General features: G+C 52.8%; 5 protein-coding genes across 12 annotated transcripts in view; 4 read left to right on the top strand and 1 right to left on the bottom strand.

Moving 5' to 3' along the window:
* The window catches only part of DCHS1 (dachsous cadherin-related 1), a 43,891-nt gene extending 25,886 nt beyond the window's left edge, over window positions 1–18,005 (top strand). The window contains exons 13-22 of one of the 2 annotated variants that reach the window (XR_007156185.1): window positions 323–532; window positions 1,782–2,660; window positions 2,787–2,900; window positions 3,066–3,277; window positions 3,366–3,520; window positions 3,716–3,846; window positions 3,962–4,245; window positions 4,610–4,748; window positions 5,083–8,153; window positions 17,995–18,005. Coding sequence is in view for 1 of the 2 variants with exons in the window: in XM_047877365.1 (XP_047733321.1) it covers window positions 323–532; window positions 1,782–2,660; window positions 2,787–2,900; window positions 3,066–3,277; window positions 3,366–3,520; window positions 3,716–3,846; window positions 3,962–4,245; window positions 4,610–4,748; window positions 5,083–7,694 (4,736 nt within the window). In the remaining variant the exon portion in view is untranslated. Of the gene's footprint in view, window positions 1–322; window positions 533–1,781; window positions 2,661–2,786; window positions 2,901–3,065; window positions 3,278–3,365; window positions 3,521–3,715; window positions 3,847–3,961; window positions 4,246–4,609; window positions 4,749–5,082; window positions 8,157–17,994 lie in introns of those variants that run through there. The other variant, XM_047877365.1, reaches the window with a different exon arrangement.
* TPP1 (tripeptidyl peptidase 1) lies at window positions 8,892–15,786 on the top strand. The gene is made up of 13 exons (XM_047877366.1): window positions 8,892–8,960; window positions 9,075–9,146; window positions 9,409–9,548; window positions 10,710–10,860; window positions 11,080–11,207; window positions 11,359–11,537; window positions 11,724–11,922; window positions 12,070–12,258; window positions 12,460–12,529; window positions 12,969–13,089; window positions 13,173–13,331; window positions 13,504–13,629; window positions 13,796–15,786. The coding sequence occupies exons 1-13, from the start codon at window positions 8,917–8,919 to the stop codon at window positions 13,934–13,936; spliced, it is 1,719 nt and encodes a 572-aa protein (XP_047733322.1). The 5' UTR covers window positions 8,892–8,916; the 3' UTR covers window positions 13,937–15,786.
* Window positions 16,252–17,676, top strand: TAF10 (TATA-box binding protein associated factor 10). The gene is made up of 5 exons (XM_047877371.1): window positions 16,252–16,519; window positions 16,661–16,815; window positions 17,051–17,115; window positions 17,206–17,320; window positions 17,503–17,676. Exons 1-5 carry the CDS (start codon window positions 16,288–16,290, stop codon window positions 17,590–17,592), a joined length of 657 nt encoding a protein of 218 aa, XP_047733327.1. The 5' UTR covers window positions 16,252–16,287; the 3' UTR covers window positions 17,593–17,676.
* On the bottom strand, window positions 17,642–24,309 carry ILK (integrin linked kinase). 2 transcript variants are annotated; one of them, XM_047877368.1, is made up of 13 exons: window positions 24,185–24,309; window positions 23,623–23,759; window positions 20,278–20,443; window positions 20,039–20,134; window positions 19,741–19,837; window positions 19,557–19,640; window positions 19,365–19,450; window positions 19,114–19,223; window positions 18,878–19,005; window positions 18,675–18,796; window positions 18,477–18,576; window positions 18,239–18,369; window positions 17,642–18,054 (listed from the first exon to the last, which is right to left on the bottom strand). In XM_047877368.1, the coding sequence occupies exons 2-13, from the start codon at window positions 23,709–23,711 to the stop codon at window positions 17,905–17,907; spliced, it is 1,359 nt and encodes a 452-aa protein (XP_047733324.1). In that variant the 5' UTR covers window positions 23,712–23,759; window positions 24,185–24,309; the 3' UTR covers window positions 17,642–17,904. The 2 variants fall into 2 exon arrangements, with proteins under 2 accessions (XP_047733324.1, XP_047733325.1); XM_047877369.1 differs by having other exon boundaries at window positions 24,054–24,191.
* The window catches only part of RRP8 (ribosomal RNA processing 8), a 64,552-nt gene continuing 61,100 nt past the window's right edge, over window positions 24,186–27,637 (top strand). For 5 of the 6 annotated variants that reach the window (XR_007156188.1, XR_007156187.1, XR_007156186.1 and 2 more), the window contains exons 1-6: window positions 24,188–24,589; window positions 25,736–26,102; window positions 26,330–26,783; window positions 26,873–27,002; window positions 27,180–27,286; window positions 27,371–27,467. Coding sequence is in view for 1 of the 6 variants with exons in the window: in XM_047877367.1 (XP_047733323.1) it covers window positions 24,335–24,589; window positions 25,736–26,102; window positions 26,330–26,783; window positions 26,873–27,002; window positions 27,180–27,286; window positions 27,371–27,467 (1,410 nt within the window). In the remaining 5 variants the exon portion in view is untranslated. Of the gene's footprint in view, window positions 24,590–25,735; window positions 26,103–26,329; window positions 26,784–26,872; window positions 27,003–27,179; window positions 27,287–27,370; window positions 27,468–27,637 lie in introns of all 6 variants that reach the window. The other variant, XR_007156190.1, reaches the window with a different exon arrangement.

The raw sequence follows: 27,637 nt of genomic DNA, 5'->3' as shown, positions 1-27,637 counted from the left end.
CTGGGACTTGAACCCACGTTTTTGATATCTCACTTAGTGCCTTTTCTGTCACACTACTACCCATCCAAGATACATCTTGCATGCACTAAGTTTGGGAGATTAGAAGGAAAAAAACATCTTCTGACTTGTATATTTATGTGTACATGTACATGTGTAGGCACCCATGTGCTTGCGGAGTGTGGAGAGATGGACATTTTCTGGCTCATGTATACACCTGGTGAACATGTGTGAACGATGTGTGGTATGGGTTTCTCCATGTGGTATGGGTTTCTCTCCATGGGATGAGAGCAGGCTAGATCTCATTGATTTTGCTTCCCCACAGTGTATGCCCGAGACAGGGGCTCGCCCCCACTCTTGACCCATGTCACAGTGCGGGTGGCCGTGGAGGATGAGAATGACCATGCCCCAACCTTTGGGAGTGCCCACCTCTCCCTGGAGGTGCCCGAGGGCCAGGACCCCCAGACCCTTACTGTGCTGCGGGCCTCTGACCCAGATGTGGGAGCCAACGGGCAGCTGCAGTACCGCATCCTGGGTGAGAACTGTCCCACACCCACACATCCAGCACCCACTTGCCCAGTTCTACTCCTTGTTGGCTTATGTCAGCCACAGTGTGTCTGGGTTTCCTTTCCCTTCTCTTTGTCTCCTACTTTTTCATTCATGTATATATGTGTTTCTGAGTGTCTCTTTCTATGCCTCTTCAGTTCTTTATCTCCCTTTGTGTCTCTGTCTTTATTTTCCTGTTTCTTTTTTTTTCTTGTCTCTGTAGAGCACTTGTTCTCAAAATTTTTCCTTTCAGTAACTCTTAATATTCTTAGTTTTTGAGAATTCTAAGCATTTTTGTTTGTGTGATATCAATATTTATTGATATAATAATGTGATACATTATTATATATATGAATACATACATAAATACATATTTATAATAAACACATTACATAAATACTTATTATACTAGACATTAAAGCTAAGAACCATTTTTTATTATTTTTTTAAAGTTTATTTATTTTGAGAGAGAGGGAGAGCACACGCACAGGGGAGGGGCAGAGAGAGAAGGAGAGACAGAATCCCAAGCAGACTCTGCACTGTGAGCACAGAAGCTGATGCGGGGCTCAAACTCACTGTGAGATTATGACCTGAGCCAAAATCAAGAATCAGATGCTTACCTGACTGAGCCACCCAGGCACCCCATTTTTTGTTTTTTATTTTTTTTTTTGAGAAAAATTTTAAAATGTTACTGTAAAACAAGCCAGTGAAGTACTGCTTGCCATATTTCTGCATAAGTACAAAGAAGTATTAGAGGTTCAAATAATTTGCTGGACAGCAATGAGATTGCGAAGATTATAGCAGGTGTAACTAAAGGTAAGCCAGCACAAACCGAATTGAGTCTCTGAAAACATGTTTATGTTCTAAACTTTTTGCCTATACTCTAGAAGATGTAAGAATCATAAACACACATTCCATTAACTATCCAAGTGATGTCATCACATGTCATGTAGTATTTGGATTCCACTGTACACTTGTGAAATACTAAGAATTTAAAAGGCATATAATGTCTTAGTATTGATATGAAACTAGTTTGATCTTATATATTCCCTGGAAGGAGTCTCCAAACACACTCTGAGAAGGGTTGCTTTAGCATATCTTCCTTTATCTTCTTTGGTTCTTTTCTCTGCCTTTCTCCCAGTTTCTCTCCCCACCACTCTGTCCTATTTGCTGTTGCCTGTAAATCACCCCCATTCCCATGGACTCACACGTTTATATGCACATGTACTTCTCTGCAGATGGGGACCCATCAGGAGCCTTCATCCTAGACCTAGCTTCTGGGGAATTTGGCACCATGAGGCCACTAGACCGAGAGGTGGAGCCAGCATTCCAGCTGCAGATAGAGGCCCGGGATGGAGGCCAGCCAGCTCTCAGTGCCACTCTACTTGTGACAGTGACCGTGCTGGATGCCAATGATCATGCTCCAGCCTTCCCTGTGCCTGCCTACTCTGTGGAGGTGCCTGAGGATGCACCTGCAGGGACCCTGTTGCTGCAGCTACAGGCTCATGACCCTGATGCTGGGGCCAATGGCCGTGTGACCTACTACCTGGGTACAGGTGCAGCAGGAGCCTTTCTGCTGGAGCCCAGCTCTGGGGAATTGCGCACAGCCACAGTTCTAGACAGAGAACAGTGTCCCAGCTATGCCTTTTCTGTGAGTGCAGTGGATGGTGCAGCAGCTGGGCCCCTGAGCACCACGGTACCTGTCACCATCACAGTCCGTGATGTCAATGACCACGCACCCACCTTCCCCACCAGTCCCCTAAGGCTGCGTCTGCCCCGCCCAGGCCCCAGCCTCAGCACCCCAACCCTGCCTCTGGCCACTCTGCGAGCTGAAGACCGTGACGCTGGTGCTAATGCCTCCATCCTATACCGGCTGGCAGGCACACCACCGCCTGGCACCACTGTGGACTCTTACACCGGTGAAATACGTGTGGCCCGCTCCCCTGTAGCCCTGGGTCCCCGGGATCGTGTCCTCTTCATCGTGGCCACCGACCTTGGCCGTCCAGCTCGCTCTGCCACTGGTGTGGTCATTGTTGGGCTGCAGGGGGAGTCTGAGCGTGGACCCCGCTTCCCTCGGGCTAGTAGTGAAGCCATGCTCCGTGAGAATGCACCCCCAGGTGGGTCCCCAATAATGTCTCCCAGCTTTGTATCCCTGGATGAGCTGGGGTTACTTACTAAAAATGTCTCCTAGTGGAGACATTAGTCTGGTGCTCACTGTCCAACCAATACCATCATCTCTGCAGGGACTCCCATTGTCTCCCCCAAGGCTGTCCATGCAGGGGGCTCAAATGGACCAATCACCTACAGCATTCTCAGTGGGAATGAGAGAGGGACTTTCTCCATCCAGCCTAGTACAGGTAAGGGGCAGGAGCAGGGGCCTGTGAGGGAACAGGCTCCTGGGGAAGCTTCCTGGGCCTGAGAAAGCTCTGGTTGTGGAGGGGCTACCCTTGAGGAAGGGCCTCGGTGAGGCAGGCTCCAGGGCAAGCAAGAGCTATCCGTGATGCTTTCTGCCGCCCCCACAGGAGCCATCACAGTTCGCTCAGCAGAGGGGCTGGACTTCGAGGCAAGCCCACGACTGCGACTGGTCCTGCAAGCAGAGAGCGGGGGAGCCTTTGCCTTTTCTGTGCTGACCCTAACCCTGCAAGACACCAATGACAACGCTCCCCGCTTCCTGCGGCCCCACTATGTGGCCTTCCTGCCTGAGTCCAGGCCCTTGGAGGGACCCTTGCTGCAGGTGTGGGGTGTGATGGGAAGATGGGGGGCAGGGCTGGCCGGACTTGTCTGTGGCCAGCTCAGTGCCAGCAGCCTCCTCCTCCCACCAGGTGGAGGCAGATGACCTGGACCAAGGCCCCAGTGGACAGATCTCTTATAGTCTGGCCGCATCCCAGCCAGCACGGGGATTGTTCCATGTAGACCCAGCCACGGGCACTATTACTACCACAGCCATCCTGGACCGTGAGATATGGGCTGAAACACGGTAAAGGCTGGCTCTGTAGACTCCTGACACCCCATCCTGTGTCCATCCAGTTTCAAGCCCTGCCCTGTCCCCCCCCTCAACTCCTAGGCCACATCCTGAGTCCCCCAGAACTCTAGCCTGTCGGGTGTCCTCTTAGCCCTGCCCAAGGTTCTCCCTTATCCCCAGGCCCCACTCTTGTTTGTTCTCTGTGTCCAGACTGGTACTGATGGCCACAGACCGAGGAAGCCCAGCCCTGGTGGGCTCAGCTACCCTGACGGTGATGGTCATTGACACCAATGATAATCGCCCCACCATCCCCCAGCCCTGGGAGCTCCGAGTGTCAGAAGGTGAGGGCTGGGTAAAGTGAGAGGTACAAAGGGTGGTAGGGTGGCACTGTACCCTACCCTGGGGCTCCAGGGGTGTCTGGGACCATGCCAGACACACATGTCCTATGTATTACAGATACGCTCTTGGGCTCAGAGATTGCACAGGTAACAGGGAATGATGTGGACTCAGGACCCGTGCTGTGGTATGTGCTGAGCCCATCTGGACCCCAGGATCCCTTCAGCATAGGTCGCTATGGAGGCCGCCTCTCACTCACGGGCCCCCTGGACTTTGAGCAACGTGACCGCTACCACCTGCAACTGCTGGCACATGACGGGCCTCATGAGGGCCATGCTAACCTCACAGTGTTTGTGGAGGATGTCAATGACAATGCACCTGCCTTCTCGCAGAGCCTCTACCAGGTATTGATGTCCCCAGATGTCCCCACACCTGGGCCCAGTGTTGTTCACGTTGGAAGGAAGTGACACAGCTAGAAGTGTCTGAGTGGGGGGAGGGAGGGCTGGATCTTGGAACTGACCTGAGGATGGACCCCTGAGGATGGGAGGGTCCCGTCTCAAACCAGTCTTCCACGTCCTAGGAAATGTGTCTAGGTACTTCATCCTGTGCCCAGAAATGGAGGAAGGTGGGAAGTTTGAGTACTGAGTATGGGCTTCAAGCTGGCATGGATGCCCAGCAGGGCTCATGGGATCAGGCTCTAGAACATAGGCTGAGTGGACAGTAGGGCAGCTGGGAAGCTTGGCCATAAACACTGTCTTCACCCCTCAGGTGACACTGCTTGAACACACACCCCCAGGAAGTGCCATTCTCTCCGTCTCTGCCACTGACCAGGATTCAGGTGCCAATGGTCACATTTCCTACCACCTGGCTTCCCCTGCTGAGGGCTTCAGTGTTGACCCCAACAATGGTACGTCTTTCCCAGGATCTGACCCCTTATCTTTGACTGTGATGGGCCATATTTTGACCTCATTCCTAGAATTTCTTGCCCGAATTCTTAACTCCTGGATCCCTGACCCAGAGAGAAAAATTTCCCCTCCTTAGTCTCTATTTTAAACCCTGTCTTGACTGCATGTCTAGAAGCCATTTCCTGAATCCTGGAAACCATTTCATAAACCCCCAGCGCAGGCTATTCCCTGGAGTCTGAGTTTCAAGGCCATTTCCTAGGCCCCAAAGGATCACCCCTCTGCTCACCTACAGTCTCTGCTGAATGCATATTTCTCTCCATTCCATTCTCATCTCAGGGACCTTGTTCACAACAGTGGGAACAATGGCCTTGGGCCATGAGGGGCCAGGAGTGGTAGATGTGGTGCTGGAAGCACGAGATCATGGGATGCCAGGCCGGGCAGCACGAGCCACAGTGCATGTGCAGCTGCAGGACCAGAATGACTACACCCCTAGCTTCACATTGCCACACTACCGTGTGGCTGTGACTGAGGATCTGCCCCCTGGTTCCACCCTGCTCACCTTGGAGGCTACAGATGCCGATGGAAGCCGCGCCCATGCCACCGTGGACTATAGCATCGTCAGTGGCAACCGAGGCCGAGTTTTCCAGCTGGAACCCCGGCTGGCTGAGGCTGGTGAAGGTGGTGGACTAGGTCCCCGGGCATTGGGCTGCCTGGTGTTGCTTGAGTCTCTAGACTTTGAAAGCCTAACCCAGTACAACTTAACTGTGGCTGCAGCTGACCGGGGCCAGCCACCTCGCAGTTCAGCTGTTCCTGTCACTGTCACTGTGTTGGATGTCAATGACAACCCACCTGTCTTCACTCAAGCATCCTACCGCATGGCAGTTCCTGAGGACACACCCATTGGAGTTGAATTGCTGCATGTGGAGGCCTCTGACGCTGACCCGGGTCCTCATGGCCTTGTGCGTTTCACGCTCAGCTCAGGTGACCCTTCTGGGCTCTTTGAGCTGGATGAGAGTTCAGGTGCCTTGCGACTCGCCCAACCCTTGGACTGTGAGACCCAGTCTCGACATCAGCTTGTAGTGCAGGCTGCCGACCCTGCTGGGACACACTTCGCTCTGGCACCAGTGACTATCGAAGTCCAGGATGTGAATGACCATGGCCCAGTCTTCCCTTTGAGCTTGCTCAGCACCAGCCTGGCAGAGAACCAGCCTCCAGGCACTCTTGTGACCACTCTGCATGCGATTGATGGGGATGCTGGGGCTTTCGGAAGGCTCCGCTACAGCCTGTTGGAGGCCGGGCCAGGGCCTGAGGGCCGTGAAGCATTTGCACTGAACAGCTCAACAGGAGAGTTGAGGGCACGAGTGGCCTTCGACTATGAGCATACGGGAAGCTTCCAGCTGCTGGTGGGTGCTGCCGACGCCGGGAATCTCTCAGCCTCGGTCACTGTGTCGGTGCTGGTGACAGGGGAGGATGAGTATGACCCGGTATTCCTGGCTCCAGCTTTCCACTTCCAGGTGCCAGAAGGTGCCCGGCGTGGCTACAGCTTGGGTCATGTGCAGGCCACAGATGAGGATGGAGGTGCTGATGGCCTGGTGCTCTATTCCCTTGCCACCTCTTCCCCCTATTTTGGTATCAACCAGACTACAGGTGCTCTCTACCTTCGAGTGGACAGTCGGGCACCAGGCAGCGGGACAGGCACTTCTGGGAGTGGAGGCCGGACACGACGTGAGGCACCACGGGAGCTGAGGCTGGAGGTGGTGGCACGGGGGCCTCTGCCTGGTTCCCGGAGTGCCACAGTGCCTGTGACTGTGGATATCACCCATACTGCCCTGGGCCTGGCACCTGACCTCAACCTGCTGTTGGTGGGGGCTGTGGCGGCCTCTCTGGGAGTTGTGGTGGTGCTTGCTCTAGCAGCACTGGTCCTAGGGCTGGTGCGGGCCCGTAGCCGCAAGGCTGAGGCAGCACCCGGTCCAATGTCACAGGCAGCGCCCCTGGCCACTGGCTCTCTGCAGAAGCTAGGCCGAGAGCCGCCCAGCCCACCGCCCTCAGAGCACCTCTATCACCAGACTCTCCCCAGTTATGGTGGGCCAGGAGCTGGAGGACCCTACCCCCGTGGTGGCTCCCTGGACCCTTCACACTCAAGTGGTAGAGGCTCAGCAGAGGCTGCAGAGGATGACGAGATCCGCATGATCAATGAATTCCCACGTGTGGCCAGTGTGGCTTCTTCCTTGGCTGCCCGTGGCCCCGACTCAGGCATCCAGCAGGATGCAGACGGGCTGAGTGACACATCCTGTGAGCCACCTGCCCCTGATACCTGGTATAAGGGCCGCAAGGCAGGGTTGCTGCTGCCAGGTGCAGGAGCCACTCTGTACCGAGAAGAGGGCCCACCAGCCACTGCCACAGCCTTCCTGGGGGGCTGTGGCCTGAGCCCTGCACCCACTGGGGACTATGGCTTCCCAGCAGATGGCAAGCCATGTGTGGCAGGTGCACTGACGGCCATTGTGGCTGGTGAGGAGGAGCTCCGTGGCAGCTATAACTGGGACTACCTGCTGAGCTGGTGCCCTCAGTTCCAGCCGCTGGCCAGTGTCTTCACAGAGATTGCCCGGCTCAAGGATGAAGCTCGGCCATGTCCCCCGGCTCCCCGTATTGACCCACCACCCCTCATCACTGCTGTGGCCCACCCAGGAGCCAAGTCTGTGCCCCCTAAGCCAGCCAGCACGGCTGCAACCCGGGCCATCTTCCCACCAGCTTCTCACCGCTCCCCCATCAGCCACGAAGGTTCCCTATCCTCAGCTGCCATGTCCCCCAGCTTCTCTCCCTCACTGTCTCCTCTGGCTGCTCGCTCACCCGTTGTCTCACCATTTGGGGTGGCCCAGGGCCCCTCAGCCTCAGCACTCAGCCAAGAGTCTGGCCTGGAGCCACCTGATGACACGGAGCTGCACATCTAGCTGTGGCCCAGGCTGGGCCCCGACCTGGGATGCGCACAGTGTCCCCAATGCAGGCCCCATCTGAGCCTGCCCTGGGCAGCCTCGGACCATGATTGGCCACGGGGGAGGCCAGCTCCCCATCCTAAACTCCTCCAGTGGCAGCAGGTCCCACATCTCACCCTGGCCCCATCAGAGCACCAGTGCCACAGAGGCCCTGTTTGGCACTGACCCAGGGCCAGGTCCAGTGTGGGGAGAATTATGAAGGAGGCAGCAGCCCTGGGTTCTCCTCAGTGAGGGCTTCCTGCCCTGTGCCAGCACCTTGAGGTGGAGCTGAGACTTTATTTATTGGGGGGTAGGGAGGATGGGGGGAGGTCCCTCCAACCTGTTCAGGCCCAGCTCCTTTGGGTTCCACTGACACCCCTGCCCCTGCCCAGAACCAAGTGCCAATTCTCACTCTGGAGCCTTAATAAACTGCAGTTTGTATCCAGTGTCCGGCTGTACTCTGTGGGAGCTGTCAGGATGGGGGGGGGGGTGATTGCAAGGCACCCTATACATTGTGGACACCTCAGGAGGCACGGAGGGGTATTGGGTGCAGGGGCATCTGGGGTGGGGATGGCACTGGGAGCCCGGGCCTAGCCTGAGGCTGACTATCACATCTCTGCACTTGGCCTTTCCCTCTAACAAGGGCCGGAGGCCAGGGAGATGTAGCAGTGACCTAGAGAGGTATTGGCGAATGGGGAGAGATCTTGGGGATGATCAACTCTAGGCTTGAGGGTCCACATGTAATAAGAGCCCAAGCTTGTTGAACCTTTTCCTCATCAGGCTCTGGTGAGCAGTGTGTCTGCTTTATCGCTGTGAATTTTCACTGCAACCCTATGAGACAGAGGACTTTTCATACAATAGCTTTCATATTCTAAATGAAGCCTAGGCTCCAGGAAGTTGAGTGTTTTTCCTGATACCATATAGCTAAGCAGGAACCCATGTCTGGTGGGTCTGTGTGCCCCAGAGCCCCTCTCTTCAGCACTGCCCTATAACCCCACGGTGAGTGCTGGCTGGACTCTGGCAGCAGTAGGGAGCCCTGGACTTACCCAGTGCTCCTTGAGCCACGGAGGAAGGATCCTGGTGGCAGCCCCACCCATTCTCCAGCATTCAGGACCACCCATTTGAGGGAGGAGCCAGCACAGTCACCAGTTTCTAGGCAGATGCCGGGTGGCGGAATATTAGAGCTCATGTGATCTGTCACATGACAGCAGACCTCCAGAAAGGCAGAATGAGACTCCAAGCCTGGTGAGAATTAGGGGGCCCTGGGAGGAGGGGATCATGTTGGAGGGAGTACGTGTTGGAGGGTGGGAATGCAGTGACAGTCCAGCTCCGGCTAAAACCCGCCTGCTGTCTCTGCAGCTTCCTAGGGCTCCTTGCCCTCTTCGTCACTGGCAAATGCAGTTACAGCCCGGAGCCTGACCAGCAGCTGGCGTAAGTTGACTTAGCACAGACCTTCTCCTTCCCTATGCCCTGTTTTGCACCCACTGTCTTCGTCCCAGCCTCCCTCAACCTCTTACCAGCTCCTGGTATCCACTGCAAAGTCTTATCCCTAGTTGCCAGGCTCAGTCCTTGATCATTCACCTCTTGTGAGCCATATCTGCCTCTGGGATCCTACCCCAGGTCTCAGCCTCTAATCCTGAACCTTCCATCCCCACATTAACAAAGACCATGTTCATGACTCCTGACCCTGCAGGTTGCCCCCAGGCTGGGTGTCCCTGGGCCGTGTAGACTCTGAGGAAGAGCTGAGTCTCACTTTTGCCCTGAGACAGCAGAACGTGGAAAGATTATCCGAGCTGGTGCAGGCTGTGTCGGATCCCGGCTCTCCTCGTTACGGTGCCTACTGGGACTGGGGCTGGGATGTGGGATGCAATGGAGGGACCCAGGGCTGGGCTGAGCGTGGGATGGTGCACGTAATGTCAGGGTCGTGCTCTGGGTGCTTGGGGAGGTGGTGATATAGGGCAGTTGAATAGCAGTGGCTCTCGTTGAAGAGTTTCTGAATTTAAAAAAGCGAACTGGAAATAAACTGTCCAAAACTCACTCAAATTCTCTCCCCAAAAACTTTCCACGTGTGTCAGGCTAGAAACCTGAAAATTAAGAGCACAGTCTGTGTGATCAGATCTGGATTCAGATTCTGACTCTACTACTTACCAGCTACCAGACAGATTGGGAAGTAGTATGCAGTACAGATCGGTACCCATCAACTCAAATTCCTTACCTACCTTACCCACAACATGCCCATTTCCTCCTCCAGTCAGACTCGAGGGCTGTCAGTTCAGCTCTGAAAGAGCCTCGTCCACTTTTTACCATTGCCTGTTACTGCCAATACATTTGTTTTTTTCTTGCACCCAGACTGTTGCCCAGCCCCCTGAGCGGTCTGCAGTCTCTTCCCCTCCATCCCACTCCCCACCATGCTCCCTACTCTGCTCTAAAACAGTGTTTTGCTCCAGTGGTCATGCTGGATAGTGTCCCTCCCCTGCATGAAGGGGTGGGGAGTGGTGTGGCGGGGGGCAGTCTCAGATTTACCCCGGAGCTATGTGCCTGGTGCTGTGCAGGAAAATAGTGACACACTATCACGTTAAGCTTAAAAACAAGTATGAAGACTGGAACTAAATTAGGTGTCATCTTATAATTGGTTCTGAAAGTTTTGAAAACTTTTACTGTAAATAAACTTAAAATGAAAAATTTTAACTTCTTAACCTTACATGTTGGTTATGATCATGGCAATACATGCTCTGATGCAGCAATTGCAAACTTGTGACCTTTAGGGTAAATCCATATTTCTGGCCATAGCATTCCAAGTCTCCCTAGTCTTTTCTTCCCCTGGCCCCCAAATATAGCTTGCACAACCTGCCTTTTTGCTAGAAAGTTCTCACCCATCCCTCAAGACCCTGTTCCAGTTTTCCTGGGAAGTCCCAATGTCTCCTGGTTGAGGTCCAAAAAGGCAACTTGGAAAAGCAATGAATGAAGGCAAGATCCTCTACTGAATCTATGCAGGAAAATACCTGACCCTAGAGGATGTGGCTGAACTGGTCCGGCCATCACCATTGACCTTCCGCACAGTCCAAAAATGGCTTTTGGCCGCTGGAGCCCAGAACTGCCATTCAGTGACCACACGGGACTTTCTGACTTGCTGGCTGAGTGTCCGGTGAGAGGGAATGATTGCCCCATGGAGGGTACCAATCATCCCATCAGGGAGACATGTCACCCCAATGGGAGAGAACTGAGACCTAGGGTGAGGGGGGGGCAGGTACTTGTGGGCAAGAGCTAACACATGGGGAGACAACAACGAACAGTGATGTTCAGGCAGCCTCCTCTGCTCTTGTCCATGCTTTCTGACATCTGTTTTCTGATCTCTGACCTCCAGACAGGCAGAACTGCTGCTCTCTGGGGCTGAGTTTCATCGCTATGTGGGGGGACCTGGAGAGATCCATGTTATAAGGTCCCCACGTCCATACCAGCTCCCGAAGGCCTTGGCCCCTCATGTGGACTTTGGTAACACCAAGTGGGGCTGGTGGGGGTTGAAGCACATAGAGCCAGGGGCTAGAAAAGTTTAGATGCCATGGCGGGTGTGGGGTGGGGTCAGTGGTAAAGTGGGGGTTGGAGTCTAAAAGATCTCCTCCTCAAGGCTGACCCCTCCCCACAGTGGGGGGGCTGCACCGCTTTCCCCCCACATCATCCCTGAGGCAACGCCCTGAGCCACAGGTGTCAGGGACTGTTGGCCTGCACTTGGGCGTGACCCCATCCGTGATCCGTCAGCGATACAACTTGACAGCACAAGACGTGGGCTCTGGCACAACCAACAACAGCCAAGCCTGTGCCCAGGTGAGCTGTGCAGAGAGCTCCAGGGGCCTCACACCCTATCCAAGGTGCCTCCCCAGTGTGGGGCTTGCTCCCTGACTCCACCCCTGGGTTCTCACCCACTATCCTGTGACCTGGAGCAGTGTCCCCTGCCCTGACTTTGAGGCTGCATCCTCTGACCAATGATATCTGCTCTGATTCCCTTTGTAGTTTCTGGAGCAGTATTTCCATGACTCAGACCTGGCTGAGTTCATGCGCCTCTTTGGTGGGAACTTTGCACACCAAGCGTCAGTAGCCCGTGTGGTTGGACAACAGGGCCGGGGCCGGGCTGGGATCGAGGCCAGTCTAGATGTGGAGTACCTGATGAGTGCCGGCGCCAACATCTCCACTTGGGTCTACAGTAGCCCTGGTACTGCCAAGGGGACTGGTTGGTGGGGAGGTGGGTGGTGGGGAGTGTTGATCACTACTCCCTCAAGGGAATCCCATGAGAGAGAGAGAGATCCTGACAACCTCCTAAATGATTGCCCTTGTGGTTTCCCCCACCTCCCAAATCCAGGCCGGCATGAGTCACAGGAGCCCTTCCTGCAGTGGCTCCTGGTGCTCAGTAATGAGTCAGCCCTGCCACATGTGCACACAGTGAGCTATGGAGATGATGAAGACTCCCTCAGCAGCGCCTACATTCAGCGGGTCAACACCGAGTTCATGAAGGCTGCTGCTCGGGGTCTCACCCTGCTCTTTGCATCAGGTGACCTCCTACTCTAAACTTTGACCCCACAGGAACTCTTGTGATCTCTGACTTATAATCTGAACTCAACAGGGACCACTGATCTGACCTCTAAACTTTGACCTCTTGCAGTAATAACTCTTTAATTTCTTCTCTGACATCTGAACACACATATCAAGCTCTGACCAATTAATCTGAGTGCTAAACTTGGTCTTTCTCTAGGTGACAGTGGGGCTGGGTGTTGGTCTGTCTCTGGAAGACACCAGTTCCGTCCCAGCTTCCCTGCCTCTAGGTAAGCACTCCAGCTCATCACTTACTTGTGACCACCAATCTTCCATCTATGACCTCATAATCTGGAATCTTTGCCTTGACCCCACCAGGTGCTCCTGTAGCTCAGCCCTCAGTTTAACCAGGTCTGGTTACTGCACTCCCCTCTTCTTCCTATAGGTCTAGGTCCCTCGGCTCCTGAGTAAAACGCAGCTCCCAGTATTCCTCTTCCTCAGTTCCCAAGCATTTTAGTAGAAGATTTGGTGAATGTGCTGTAGAGAAGTGTGCACCGTCACCTCAGGCCATGCCCCGAGGGCGCAAAACCTCTTAGTCTTCCCCCATGTACATGCTTCCCCCCAGAGTCCAGTGCCTCTAGCAAGACCCAGCCCATACTTACCCATCTCCACATATTTTGGAGGTCCCCTGGGCACCCCGACAAACTGAGTGTTGTCTTCTGCTCTCAGCCCCTATGTCACCACAGTGGGAGGCACATCCTTCCAGAACCCATTCAGAGTCACAAATGAGATCGTTGACTACATCAGTGGGGGTGGCTTCAGCAATGTGTTCCCGCAGCCTTCATACCAGGTGTGTATGTGTATTTGTGTGGATGGATGGGTGGGAGGGATCCTCAATTCAGCAGACAATACTCACTCAACAACACCTTTCAGGAGGAAGCTGTAGCCCAGTTCCTGAGTTCCAGTCCTCATGTACCACCATCTAGTTACTTCAATGCCAGTGGCCGTGCCTACCCAGATGTGGCCGCACTCTCCGATGGCTACTGGGTGGTCAGCAACAGCGTGCCCATTCCATGGGTGTCTGGCACCTCGGTAAGAATCAGCCTGGCTCCAAACCCCCACTCAGGAACCATCCTCACCCTCTACAAAGACCTTGCTCCCAGAATCCCTGACTCTGCAGAGACCTCTGATCCTTTCAGACATTCCTCCCCCAAATCCAATCCCTCTGAACCCCTAACCTCTACTCCCACCCTCACTTTTGCAGGCCTCTACTCCAGTATTTGGTGGGCTACTATCCCTGATAAATGAACATAGAATCCTCAGTGGCCGCCCCCCTCTTGGCTTTCTCAACCCAAGGCTCTATAAGCAGCGTGGGGCGGGACTCTTTGATGTAAGTATGGAAGGGAAGGGTGTGGACATTTTAATGAATACGGGGAGTACAAAGATGAACTTGAGGGCAGTTATGATGGAGTTCTGAAATGTGAATACAAGGTAAGGGAGCTTAGTCTGTTAGTACTGGTACAAGCAGGCCAATGTGATGCCCACCTTTTCCCTAGGTAACCCATGGCTGCCATGAGTCCTGTCTGAATGAAGAGGTGCAGGGTCAGGGTTTCTGCTCTGGCCCTGGCTGGGATCCTGTGACAGGCTGGGGAACACCCAACTTCCCAGCTCTGCTGAAGACATTAATCAACCCTTGACCTGTTCCCTGCCCCCCAGCTGGTGGCTCGGTCCCTTATTCTGCACTGTTGGAAGCCCTGCTGAACCATCAACCACTGACTGCTGCGGACAGCTTATCTTCCTAACCCTGAAATGCTCTGAGCTTGACGTGTCTCCCAACCTTACTCTGCTCCATCACACTCAGGTCTCCCTACTCCTGCCTCATGTTCCTCTTACAGATGCTATTACCAGTAGTGTTACAGATGTTATAACCAGTACTGTTATAACCTACCCCACCCAAACCCCCTCCTATTTTTCTTTTCTCTTTTCAACCAAGCTTTTTCAAACTGTTGTCTGTGCTCTCTGTGTACGCTTTCACTTTATGTTCTCTCAGTTCACTGCAATGAGACCTCTGCTCTCACTTTTACACTCTTTACTTCCCTGGCAATTACAAACAATGGTTGTCCTGCTGCTTCATCCAGTGCTCACTTCCCAGTCTTTGCTTTATGGGCTCTCCGTCAGAGCTGTCCACTTCTCCTTCTTTAGACTTCAGGACTTAACTTCTTTTCTGACTGTTCCCACTTCGTCTTTCATTCTCTCCTTCCTCACTAAATGTTGGTATACTTCATTGCTTCATCTTTAGTCTTTTGCTCTTCTCAATGTTCCCTGGAACAAATTAACCACCTGGTATCCACAGCTATCACAATCTCACAAAATAAGACTTTATATCCAACAGTAATTGATACCTCAAATGCAAGTTGTATAATACTGAATACTTCATCTCCCTCCTTTCCCAATTCCAGACTGTTCTCTTGTGTTCTTTCTTGGTAAATGATACTATGCTTCTTCCAACCAAGCCAGAAATCTAAGTGTTATCCTAGACTCCCATTTCCTTCACCTCCTCCTCCCCATTACTACTGTCAATCAATAACTCCTACTGACTTTACCTCTTAAATATAGCTTTAGCAAGACGCAAGTCCTGCCAGTTATATTTCCTAACTATATCTAGAACTCATCTACTTCTCTCCATCTCCACTGCTATTACATTAGCTTAGAGCCATATTCTCTCCCCTGTGAATTGTTCAGAGACCCTTGCAAAAAGTGTCCTTACTTCCTGCCCATCCATTCCACAAACCCATTTTCCCAGAGTAAAATGCAAATCTCATCAGGTCATTTACTTAAAACCCTTCAAAGATTACTGATCAAATTTGGGCTTTTTGCTATGATTCACAAACCCTATCCTTTCCTTGCTATTTGTTCTTGAATAACAAAGTGTTTACCCTCCTTGCTCTCCCTGCCCTCCCCCACCACCACTTTCACTTTTGCTCAAGCTATTCTGCACCCTTAACATGAACTCTGACTCCCTTTGCCTGATTGGCTTCCAGGATTCTTTTAAAGACTCAGCTCAGAAGTCACCTCCTCCTGTGAACCTTTTGGCTCTCTGAAGTTAGTTGAAATTAGTTAGAAAAATTTTAGCTTTTTTCAAACCAAATCTGTTTGATTTTTGGTTCTGATGTAGACTACGAGAGAGCTTTGGGCAAGTAAGTTCATCTCCCTGAATCTTTTCTCTAATCTGTTAAGTGGGGATATCAATATCTGTCTCTCACAATAATCAGGAAATAATTAAATGGAATAAAGTTGATAGAGTGCCTGACACAAAGAAGTAGGCAGTAGATGTTCGTTCCCTTCCTCCCTTGCACCGCATACTGTGTCTACCTCTAGTATTTTAACTCCAACATAGTACTGAAAATGCTTGTTTACCTGTTTGCCTCCCTTCCCAAGACTGTTGGTGCCTAGAGGCTAGAACCTCGTCCTACTTAACTTTGTATTTCCAGGCCCTAGCTCAGTTACGGCAATTGGGAATTAAATAAATGTTGCGTTGAAAACCCCACCCTCACTCGCTGTGATTTTGCATATGTGGTTTACTCAAGCTGAAATATTTCCCTCCCCATCTACAGCAGCACCGTGCGCTGTCCTGTTGCCCTTACTTCTCTGGACAGCTGGAGGGGAGTGGGGCTTGCGTTCCAACCCGTAAAGGGCTGAGTAAGGGAACTAGAAAGGATGCAGACTACCAGGCAACCGGTGGTCGAGGACTGTCCGAAAGCAGTCTTCAAGCGCCAGGTTGCACAAGTGGTCCCAGACCCGCAGAAGAGCGTCCTCGACATTCACGGTTCCTATGCCGGCGTAAGGGCCTAAGAGTACAGCGCGAGGGGGAAGTGGCCCGTCTGCGCCATTTCGCGGGCAGACTGACAAGTAGGACGCGGGAGGCCCGAGAGACTGCAAACACGACTTGGGAGGGGCGAGGCGCGGGGCGTGTGACGTCACCCATGGTGTGTGCGTAACGTGAACGGAAGCGGAAGCGGCTCTGTTCGCCGCCTCTCCCACCGGCCCGATGAGCTGCAGCGGCTCCGGCGCGGACCCCGAGGCGGCGCCGGGCTCCGCCGCCTCGGCCCCGGGCCCGACGCCCGCGGTCTCGGCCCCCGCAGCGCTGCCCGCCGGCACCGCTGCGGAGAACAAGGCCAGCCCTGCGGGGACGGCAGGGGGACCTGGGGCTGGAGCTGCGGCAGGGGGCACGGGACCCGTGGCGGCGCGGGCCGGGGAGACGGCCGAGCGGCGCGGGGCGGGTGAGGACTGGGACGGGTGAGGGTGAGGGCAGCGCCTAGGTCTTGGGCCCAATAGTGGGTGAGGGCAGAGGGTTTGAGGCAGACCTAGCTGGGGCCCCGTGCCTCCCACCTCCGTGTCTCAGCTTGCTGGTTCTCCTCCAGCTCCGGTGTCGGCGGGCGGCGCGGCGCCCCCGGAGGGGGCCATGTCTAACGGGGTTTACGTGCTGCCGAGCGCGGCCAACGGAGACGTGAAGCCGGTGGTGTCCAGCACGCCTCTGGTGGACTTCCTGATGCAGCTGGAGGATTACACGCCTACGGTGGGCTTCCTGCCTGAACAAGGCTATTGACCCGCTGTCAGGCCAACTTTCCGCTACGCCACCTGGATTTCTAGCTTCCTTTTGTACTTGCTCCCCTACTAGCTCTTTGGTTTATCCCCTGTGCCCATCCAAACTGTGAGCTTCCTGAAAGCCAGTCCTTCCACCCATTTCCCTCACCCTCTCAGCTCGGCACTGCACAGGGCGAACGCTGACGGTCGTCTCCTTGATCTCTCAGATCCCAGATGCAGTGACTGGTTACTACCTGAACCGCGCTGGCTTTGAGGCCTCGGACCCACGCATGTGAGTACAGTCTGGGCAAGTTAGAGTCTTGGGTGCTTGTGCGGAGTTTGTTGCCCCATCTCTTTCTCATACCGGTTTTTTTCTCTCTAGAATTCGGCTCATCTCCCTAGCTGCCCAGAAATTCATCTCAGATATTGCCAACGATGCCCTACAGCACTGCAAAATGAAGGGCACAGCTTCTGGCAGCTCCCGAAGCAAGAGCAAGGTGTGAGGGGAGGCTCATTGAATCAGTAATTACCTCCCACAGCATCGGAGGCTTAATTTATCCTGAAACTCCTTTGGGGAACCTGAGCCCTAGGGGAGGTGAAAGACCTACTCAGGGTCACCCACCTGGGACTGAAATCTGGGATTCCTATGCTCAGCTGGTGCTCTTCCCTCTTCCCTCAGGACCGCAAGTACACTCTAACCATGGAGGACTTGACCCCTGCCCTCAGCGAGTATGGCATCAATGTGAAGAAGCCGCACTACTTCACCTGAGCCACCCAACCTAAATGTACTTGTCTGTCCCCTTGTCCCCACACCAGCCTGTTTTCATAATAAACTTTATTGTGACAGGCAGGGCTGGTCCCTCCCATGCCGGGAGATACCGTGTGGCAAGTGACAAAGCTCTGAGCCTAGCCCCTTTGGGGGCTGCAGTGGTAGGGATGGGGGCAGGGGGATGGGCCCCATGGCTGGGGTAGTACCATGATTGGAGGCAGGGGAGGCAACCAGAGGCCTGCTGCTTTGGGGAGACACACTCCCCTAACCGTGTCCTGACACCTCTGGAGTTTAGGCAAGGACTTTCCAGCTCTACTTGTCCTGCATCTTCTCCAGGATGGGCACAATCATGTCAAACTTGGGCCGCTTAGCAGGGTCTTCATTCATGCAGATCTTCATGAGCTTACACACATGGGGGGAAATGCCTGGTGGGATGGTAGGCCGAAGGCCTTCCAGTGCCACCTGCAAATACAGGGAAAAATAAAATGGGTCTCAGGACTTGAATATCCTGTGGGGAGAGGCCTCTAGTCCTCAGGACAGGATTACCATATATTCTAACAAAAATGGGAAGAGCCCAGCCCTGCTATAGTTATTGTCACTACCACCACCATTCCTCTGACACCAGTGCATACAGTTGTGCTCTCACCTTCATTCCAATCTCCATGTTGGAGAGGTCAGCAAAAGGTACTTCCCGTGTCACCAGTTCCCACAGAAGCACTGCAAAACTCCACATGTCTGCTGAGCGTCTGTTTGTATCTTCAGGCTTCTTCTGCAGAGCTGGAGGAACAGGACTTATCTATTCCAGCTGCCTGTCCTGTCTCTGCTCCCTTCCATTACTACTGAGCTGGCCCTTCTCTACCTCCCAACATGATGCCCTCACTCACCTTCAGGGGCCACCCAGGCAGGTGCATACATGCGCCCAGGGCATTGGAAGGAGAACTTGACGTCGGCCATGCTGATTCGGGCAGTCATGTCCTCATCAATCTGAGGAAGAGAAGATAGATATGTGGAAGGAGGTAAGTCCTATTCTAGACAGCGAAAGGGCTCTGGGGGCATGGGCCAGGAGTGAAGTGTGACCTTACCATTACACTACGGCTGTTGAGTGCATGTCGTGGGATGAGGGGCTCTAGAGTGTGTAGGAAGGCCATGCCCCTTGCCATGTCCAATGCAAACTTCACAGCCTGGCTCTGGTCCACAACAAAATCTAAGGAAGCAAGAGTTAAATAGTTTGGAAAGGCTCACACGCCCTGCCCCCATCCCTTGAGATTTGGCATCCCCTACTCACTGGTGCCTTCATGTAACACATTGTACAAGGATCCATATGGCATCCAGTGTGTGATGAGGGTGGGGTGTGGAGCAGGTGGAGACTGACAGGCACCTAGCACTGGGAGCACATTCGGATGCGAGAAAATCCTGGAAGAGGGAGAGTATCCCTAGCTGAGATCAGCATAAAAGATCTCCCTTTGGGTGCTATTCCGGGTTCTTCAGAACCAGCAGCTTCCCATTTAGGCCCTGCCGCACCTGAGCCGGGGACACTCCTCATTGAAGTCCCTGCTCTTCCTTGTACTCCAGTCTCGAACCTTTAGCACCTTCACGACGATGTCATTGCCCTGCCAACGGCCCTTCCATAGCTGAGAGACAAGTAAGGTTTAGGAGGCTTTAACTAAGGCCACTGCTTTCTTGTCCACTTACCGGAGGAAAAGCTTAAGGCAGGTGAAGAGCAGGTAATTGGTTAGGGGTTGGGGAGGGAGGGGCAAGAAGGGCAGGGTCACCTCTCCAGAGTGATTCTCGTTGAGCTTCGCCAGGAAGTTGAGCTGTTTGAAGTCAATGCCGGAGTGTTTGTTCAGAGTCCCATTTCCTGAGAGTGTGGGCAGGTCAGGTACCCAAGCTTCCCCCTAACCCAGCCCCAGGAGCTCAAGGTTATTCCCTCAACCACCTCTCCCCTCCCCTTACAGCTGACTCACGGGGCCGAGTGCGGGTGGTCCCCTTCCAGAATGTGTCCTTGTATGGAATACGGTTAAGATTCTGGCCCATCTTCTCTGCCCGTTCTGGGGAAGAAAAACAATTTTCGCTTCAGTTGTAGTATGGGGCGAGGATATAGGTGGGGGGACAAGACAAGAGGGTACAAACTGGGGGTGGGGGACAGACCTCGGAGGAGCTCTCTCAGGGGTGCCTTGGCTTTGTCCACAGGCATCTCTCCATACTTGTTACAAATGCTGACAAGGGCCCCGTTAGCCACTAGGTCCTAGAATGAAAAGGTGGTTGTGATGAGGGGCCCTGCTGCCTCCCTGAGGGTCACAACCAACCATGAATACAGATGTAGTATCAACTCTGAATGTCACACATTCAGCAGTACTCACAGGATGGGTTGAAGGTTCTAGAATCTCCCATTCAGGCTCAGACTTTGCTTCCCACTCATCCCAGGGCTTCGGGCATGAGCACTCACCTCTGCGACCTGATCTTGTCCCCAAAAACAGGCATAGTGCAGGGGCACATTCCCATGCTCATTCACTGCATTGATGTCAGCTTTATACTGCAGCAGCTGGTCCCATGGACAAGTAGAAGAGGCAGAAGACACAAATGACAGACAGGGGTTGAACCATGCGAGGAGAGAGGAGTACATGTGCTTGTGACTGACTTCCAGGCATGTATAGGATGTGGGCTAGAGGGAGCATTCATAAATACCTTCTGCACAATATCACGGTGTCCATGACTGGCTGCCAGGTGCAGGGGGGTGTCATCCCCACGGTTCATCACATTGATTCGTGCCCCCCTCATGATCAGCATCTCAACCACAGCAGAACGGCCCTCTCGGCAGGCCCAGTGCAAGGGGGAGAAGCCATGATCGTCCCTTTAAGGAAGGGACAATGGTTATTGATCTGGAGGGGGGATGGGAACAAAGGCTTTGACAGAAGAAAAACTGATAGTTATTCTGCATATTCTCTCCCGGAAACCTTACCTCTCCAGGACTGATTCTCATTCATGCCAGCAACTTCCAAAGCTATCTAATTAAGACCTTCCCCTGAGCTTCAAACCCAACCAACCACCACCTGAAATCCCAACAAAACCATATGATTCATTGTCTTCATCATCTCCCATGAGCCTTTCTCTCATTAAATGGTACCATTCTTCATTTGGTTTCCTCTGTATTCCTTTTGCAACATCTGTTGGTCCTTTCTGTTTCCACTGCATCTCATACATCCCCCTCCTATACCACTTGTGTACTGGATTTTAAAAATTGAATGGGCTGTCTTGTCTGCAAGACTGTGAACTTCTTGAGAGAATAGACAACAAGTGTTTAATGCATATTAATGCAAGGGAAGGGTGTCTTGGAGAAGGAAGGCCACAACTCATGGGAAAGGAAGCAAGCTTCCTGATTGGCTCTGGTACTGAAACTTAAGATCTAAAAATGGACTGCAATGAAAATAATGTTTTGGAAGGGTTTATAATGAAAAAGAGAAGTTCTTTTGATAGGTCATTACTGATGAGGCAGCTATCAAACCAGGATTTGGTTTGGTAAGACACGATTCCTCTATTCAAACAATCCTGGGCCCAGAAAATGAGGAGAGGAAAATGAGAATGGCTTCTTTGGAAAGAAAACTGGATCAGAATTTTTCCCCCTAAAGGACATGTATTTTCTAAAGTAAAAGAACTGTACAAAAAGAAAAAAAAACACTTGGTGGGAGCTGGGTCTGCCTGACAGCCTGGGGCCATAAAAGGAAATTCCCTCCAGTACCCAGCATGGGCTCCGGTGAACATCCAAGGGGCGGGGCAGGGGGCGGTCCGTGGTCTGGGACTGCAGCCTCCAGATGCCTTAGTGCTGCGGTCACTTCCCTTGTGGGAGCTCTGGGCATGGCCTGAAGTAGATCAGAGGTCTGGCCACTGCAGGCCACACAGATGTCCCCCTCCCTCGGGATGAGAGTGGGGCGTGGCCTTTAACTTAATGACTTCCCTCCACAGCTGCCCTCATCAGCTCACTTAGAGATAGCCAAAAGGTTTCCTGGGAGGTGGATTTCCCCCTCCTCCTCTTCTCTGAAGCAACTACTATCCTCTACTTATCAGTCAGTTTTGCCTCCCAGCTCTTTAATTTGTGCCCGGTTTATCAGCCTCCTGCAGTCTGTGGCAAGGAGCAGGCCAGAGCCTGAGGGCAAAAGTATGGGCACAAGGGTTCTGCTCACTGTCAGGTTGCCTGTCATCGCAGGGCCACAGGCTGTAATCCCAAAAAGGCGTACAGGGAATTCACCCCACCTCATATCCAGCATTTAGCCTGCTTGGGCCCCCAAAGCCTATCTCCTCAAACCAGCACCAAAGCCTTCCAGTTTCACTAATGCCAGCCCTTCACGTTTTGGCACCAGAGTTTTACACGATGCAAGTCCCACTGGACAACTTCAACTAAGCCTTTATAACCCTACCAACAAAATAATAAGGGTACTCACTCTTTACCAGAGCACCCTTTGAAGAATTATGAAAGAATTATGGAAATTATGAAAGAATATGAAAAATGGAAAAAGTGACTGGGAATTATGGAGGAATAGCATAGAGAACATGAGTGAAGCCTGGATGAAGATGACAGATGATCCCTACCTCTCAAACCTAAATAGTAAACTCTCCCAACCTGAAGGAATAAAATTTTTAAATAAAAAAACCCTGAATCAAAACCACCAACCTGAATCATCAACACCACTACTGCTTTTCTTGCCTTCCTTTCTCAGCCAACCTTGTCTACATTCACTTTCTCTATTTCCTCACCTCCTGTTCAACCTGCCACCAGGCTGCTGCCTTGAGGGCTGGCATTATGTCTGATTCTGGGCCTCTAGAACCCAGCACAGGAGGTGTTCACAGTACTTTAAATGAAGGAACCCGGTGGTGTCTGGTTTCTTCCTCCGTTTCCCTGTATAACAGCCTTCAGAAAGATCATCCAATATATTAATTGTAAATTCATTAGTTACTTCAAAGTGCTCAAGTTCATTGACCTCTCAACAGCCTATTCTACTGTTGACCACTACCCCTTTGTTGAAAATTCACTTGTCCGAGCTTAACTAACATATTTTCCTGTTTCTCATACAACCTCCAGTGGCTCCTTTTCAGTCTTGTAGGCTTCTCATCCCCTCTCCTTCACACCTGTGTCTTCAGGTATTGTCTATACATTAATACCTCCCAAATCTGTGTCTCCAAGTCAGATCTCTGTCCTTAAATCCAAATCTGCATAGCCAACAATCTATTCAACATTTCTACTTTGCTGTACAGTCACTTTAACATATCAGAGCGGCACTCATCATCGTTCAGTCTTGTCCAACTCCGTAAAAGTAACCACAATCCACCCAAGTGTCCAAGCCAGAGCCCTTGGTCATCATCTTTGACCTTCCTCACTCTCCACACCAGGTCTCATAAATTCTTTATCCTAAAGATTTCAGGAATCCGATCACTTCTTTCTTTTTCATCTGCCCCCATTCTAGTCTAAGGCAACACCACTTCTGGGATGGACTAAGCAATTCCCCCTCCACATGGCCACCTGCTCCTCAAAAGTTATCCAAGATGACACTTAAATGAACAATCTCATCATATCACAGCAAGGGTTTAAACCCTTGTTCTTAGAAAAATGGCCTTATTATGGCCTAAATATCCTTGCATGATCTGGCTGACCCTTGCAGCAGACCTTTCCAGTCTTATCTCCTGGTCCCCACTCATACCCAATGCTTCAGCCCACAGAAGCTCAGAGTTCCCTCCTGCAGCCATATGGACCTGTAGACAATTTCCAGACACTCTTGCCTCCTAGCTTATGCCAGTGCAGCTCACTGAAACTGGAAAGCTTTCTGCAGCCTCTGACTATGAAACTCTTGTTGAGGAGCAGTCAAGAGTCAGCAGAAACACAGTTTTCTCTGTGGAGACCCTCTGCCCCCCACAGGCTGTGCTTTGCACTCTTCATGCTGGGTAGGAAAGTCAGCTGCCCCCAGCCAACGTGAGTACCCCACATCGCGGAGAGGAGCAGGTCTTTGCCCTTCTTCTCACCCACCAGCCACCTCAGCTCACCCCTGGTTGAGGTCGTTCTCCGTGTTGTCCAGCCACAGGCGAACGGCCACCGCGTTGCCCTCCCGGCACTGAGTGAAAATGTCGTCCATAGCAGCGTCCCGGCGCTGAATCCCCTAGATTGGGGAAGCCTGGGGACTCTGGAGGGATCCAGGGAAGAGGAGTGAACCCCGAGCTTTGTCCCCCACCAGAGATAAGTGTTTGTGTAGGGGGCGGAGGGTCCCGGCTGCCTCTCCGGCTAGTGGAGGTCTGGAAAGGAGTTGGGGAAGACGGGATGATCCCCGACTGTGTACCCTGGGCGCGAAGGAAAGGCGGGTCCGAACGAGGTAGGGGGTGATTAGGAAGTAGAGTCCCCTGAAGGGATGTCAGCGGGCAAGCACTGGGACCCTACCCGCCAACAGAGCTGGGGGAGGGGGAGTTCAGGCGCCCTATACCCTGTGAGAGGCGATCGGGGGTCCTTCCCGGGGGTGGCCCTCCTTCCCTACTCGGTATTCGGGCCGAGTGAAGGCTGACGGGTTGGCAGGGGTCGAGCCTTGGGGAGCGGCACGGGTGCTCTCGCACTCACCGGGACTCGGGCTGAAGGAGCCTTCTCCGGGGAACTCCCGTCCGGCCGCGCCCGCCGCCCAGCCCCGCCCCTGGCCCTCTCGGGCCAGCGCGGGCCCCCAACTCTCCCTCCCGCCTCCCTTGCCCTTCTAGCCAGCAGTGCCTAAACTCGATGGTTTTCGGCGCCGCGCCGGCCTCTCTAGCCACCCAGACTTGCACTCTTTGGTTTCCGGCTCAGTTCCGGCGACTACGTGCGGTCGGTTTACAGGAGACTAGCGCTGCACGTGGAGAGCTGCTTGGCCCTTGCGACTTCGCCCAACCGACCCGCATGTTCGAAGAGCCGGAGTGGGCCGAGGAGGCCCCAGTAGCCACGGGCCTCGAACCTGTAGCTGCACGACCTCGGCCTGCCTCAGCCACGCAAATCAAGGTGAGTGACCCTGCAGGGGCACCGGGAGCTGTTTCAGGAGGAGAAGCTTACCCTGGTGGATCCGAGCGCTGGGACACTACGTTGTGTGGGGGGGCGGGGGGGGAGTGCGCCTGGGCCAACTGAAGATTCGACTGAGTGAAGTTACTGAAGTTACTGAAGTGAAGAGGGTTTCTTGGACAGGAAAAGCACGAGCAAAGGCCCTGAGGCAAGAAAGCATGTCCTGTAGTTAGGGTCACACACACAATGATCCGTGTGGATGGAGCATAGAGAGTAAGAGGGTATGCCTTTGAAGTTGGAGAAGAGAGTAGAAGTTTTGCGCATTTTAAGGATAGAGGCCAATGAAATGGATTTAGTAGGGGAGTGATTTCTTAAGATTTGCATTTTGAGAAAGTCATTGGTTGCAGTGTGGAGATTGGACTGCAAAGAGCAAGAGTAAATGACAATAAAGGATTATTGGCACTACCATTCTAAAGAAGTGGTGCAGAGTGGGTACTGAAAACCTTCAGGCTAAGTGCCTGGCCTAGGACTTCCCAGCAGGACTTCAGTCCAGGCCTCTCAGACAATAGACCTCCTTTAAGCCTTTGCACATATGAAGGCTGTTGTACTTCCTCAGGCTCTTCCTACCTTTCACTCAACCTCCAACATGGAATTGGACTGCTTTATTCCCTCCTGTTCATCCCCTCATCCCACTGCTTTAATCCATGCCACTGGTCTCCGTCCATCGGCAGCTTGTGCCTTCAGGTTTGTTCTCTACACTACATCTACAGCTAGACTCATCTTAAATACACATGTGTGATCCTGTTACTCATTTTCAAAAACCTCCCTAGCTTTTATAGAAAGATAACCAGCTGGAGGCAAAAGCCTGACATTGAAGGTTGGAACTGTTGCTTGTGGCCTTACCACATTCCTGGGGGAGCTCCATTTTCTCATCTGCAATTTGAAGAAAGTGAGGTGGATGCTTTCTCTGCTCTCCAGCCTCCCAAAGATTGAGATGGTGACTTGAAAGTTGTTCACGGTCTGACAGGCTTCATGACAGGCTAGTGAAGTTGACTAGGAATAATCCACATGCCTCTCCACCTCTCCCTTCTTATTCTCCATTGCCCTCTATTCACCTTACCCCTGCTTTCATCCCTTGTTTTCCCCCAGGGCTCCAAGCACCGTCAGCTCTTGGCCACGTTACGGGCCCTGGAGGCAGCAGCTCTTCCCCAGCAATTTCCTAGCCTGCCTGGCAGTGACTCTGAGGAGGAGGTAGTGGAAAGGAAGAAGAAACACTCAAAAAAGACCTCATTTTCCAATGTTTCTATTGAAGTAGAGAAGAAGAGGAAGAAGAAATGTCAGAAACAGGGCCCACCTGGCAGTGACTCTGAAGAAAAGGAAGTAGAAAGGAAGAAAAAGTGCCTCAAAGGGGTTTTTAATGCCAGTGACTCTGCTGAAGAAGAGAAAAGGAAGAGGAAACACCAGAAACAGGTCCGCTCAAACCCTGCCCAGCACCTGGACAATGATGACCAAACAGGTACTAATGGATATGTACATGTGTGGGGACAGGGAGGGGGATCAGTGTATCCTAATAGATGACAGAGGTTACCTGCCACCATTAGGTTTGGGATTAGGCAATAAGAAGTACTTTCGTGCAGGCAACAGTCCCTTTCTCAAGGATAGGGGTATGGCCAGGATGATTGCCAAACCTCTGAATTCAGGGGATCTTACCCCAAATATGCTTTCCCATCTCCCTCCCTGTAGGTCCCAAAGCTTGGAAGAGTAGAGATACAAATGACCTATCCCAGCCAAGCGCTGGGACCACTTCTGCCAACCCCCCCCACATCTTGAGTCGCAAGCAGTGGCGGAACCGGCAAAAGAATAAACGTAGGCATAAGAATAAGTTTCGGCCACCTCAGCCACCAGACCAGGCTCCAGCCACAGTCTCCACAGAGGAGACAGAGATGCCTCCTGAGCCCAGTCCACACAGCCATGAGGATCGGGCGGGGGCTCTGCGAGCCCGCATGGCACAACGGCTGGATGGTGCTCGATTTCGTTACCTCAACGAACAGCTATACTCAGGGCCTAGCAGTGCTGCACAGCGTCTCTTCCAGGAAGACCCTGAGGCCTTTCTCCTCTACCATCGCGGCTTCCAGAGCCAAGTCAAGAAGTGGCCACTGCAGCCAGTGGACCGCATTGCCAGAGATCTTCGCCAGCGGTGAATGGGGGTTGGGCACTGTGAGAAGCGATGTGGGTCAGTCATGGCTCAGACTAGACCAGTAAGTGATCCCTCCCCTCCACTCCCAGGCCTGCGTCCCAGGTGGTAGCTGACTTCGGCTGCGGGGACTGCCGCCTGGCTTCAAGTATCCGGAACCCTGTACACTGCTTTGACTTGGCCTCTCTGGACCCCAGGGTCACTGTGTGTGACATGGCCCAGGTAAACCCCTCTTCCTCTCTGTATCTGAACTGTGTCTAGACCCAGCCTCTGTGTGCTAATCTCTAATGCTCCCTCTCTCCGCCCTGCCTGCCCATCCTGGTGTCTGGCACTAGCACTCAGTGTTAGATTTCTGAGTCCCATATCATGTGCTCTTTATAGTACTCCTACTCTCCACAGGTGCCTCTGGAGGATGAGTCTGTGGATGTGGCTGTGTTCTGCCTTTCACTGATGGGAACCAACATCAGGGACTTCCTAGAGGAGGCAAATAGAGTGCTGAAGCCAGGGTAGGAGCTCTCAGGACACGGATGCATATATATGTGCACATGCCTGTGTCCGTGCATTTACATAGAACTTTTTACCCTTCTCAGGGGTCTTCTGAAAGTGGCTGAAGTCAGTAGCCGTTTTGAAGATGTTCGGACTTTTCTGGGGGCTGTGACCAAACTGGGCTTCAAAGTCATCTCCAAGGTGAGGGCCCCAAGAAGTCTCCCTATTTTTGTCTCATGTGGTCGTTTTTTAGAGTAATAGTGTTCGGGAAGGAGGCTATAGGCACAGACACAGACATTTGCTTCTTGAAGGCATGACACATGAGAGAGCCCTGGAAGCTTTCTAAGTGAGGGCGGGACATGGACAGAAGT

The sequence above is a fragment of the Prionailurus viverrinus genome, chromosome D1, assembly GCF_022837055.1.
Source record: "Prionailurus viverrinus isolate Anna chromosome D1, UM_Priviv_1.0, whole genome shotgun sequence".
Lineage (NCBI taxonomy): Eukaryota > Metazoa > Chordata > Mammalia > Carnivora > Felidae > Prionailurus > Prionailurus viverrinus.
This window is presented reverse-complemented; position numbering and strand designations above follow the sequence as displayed.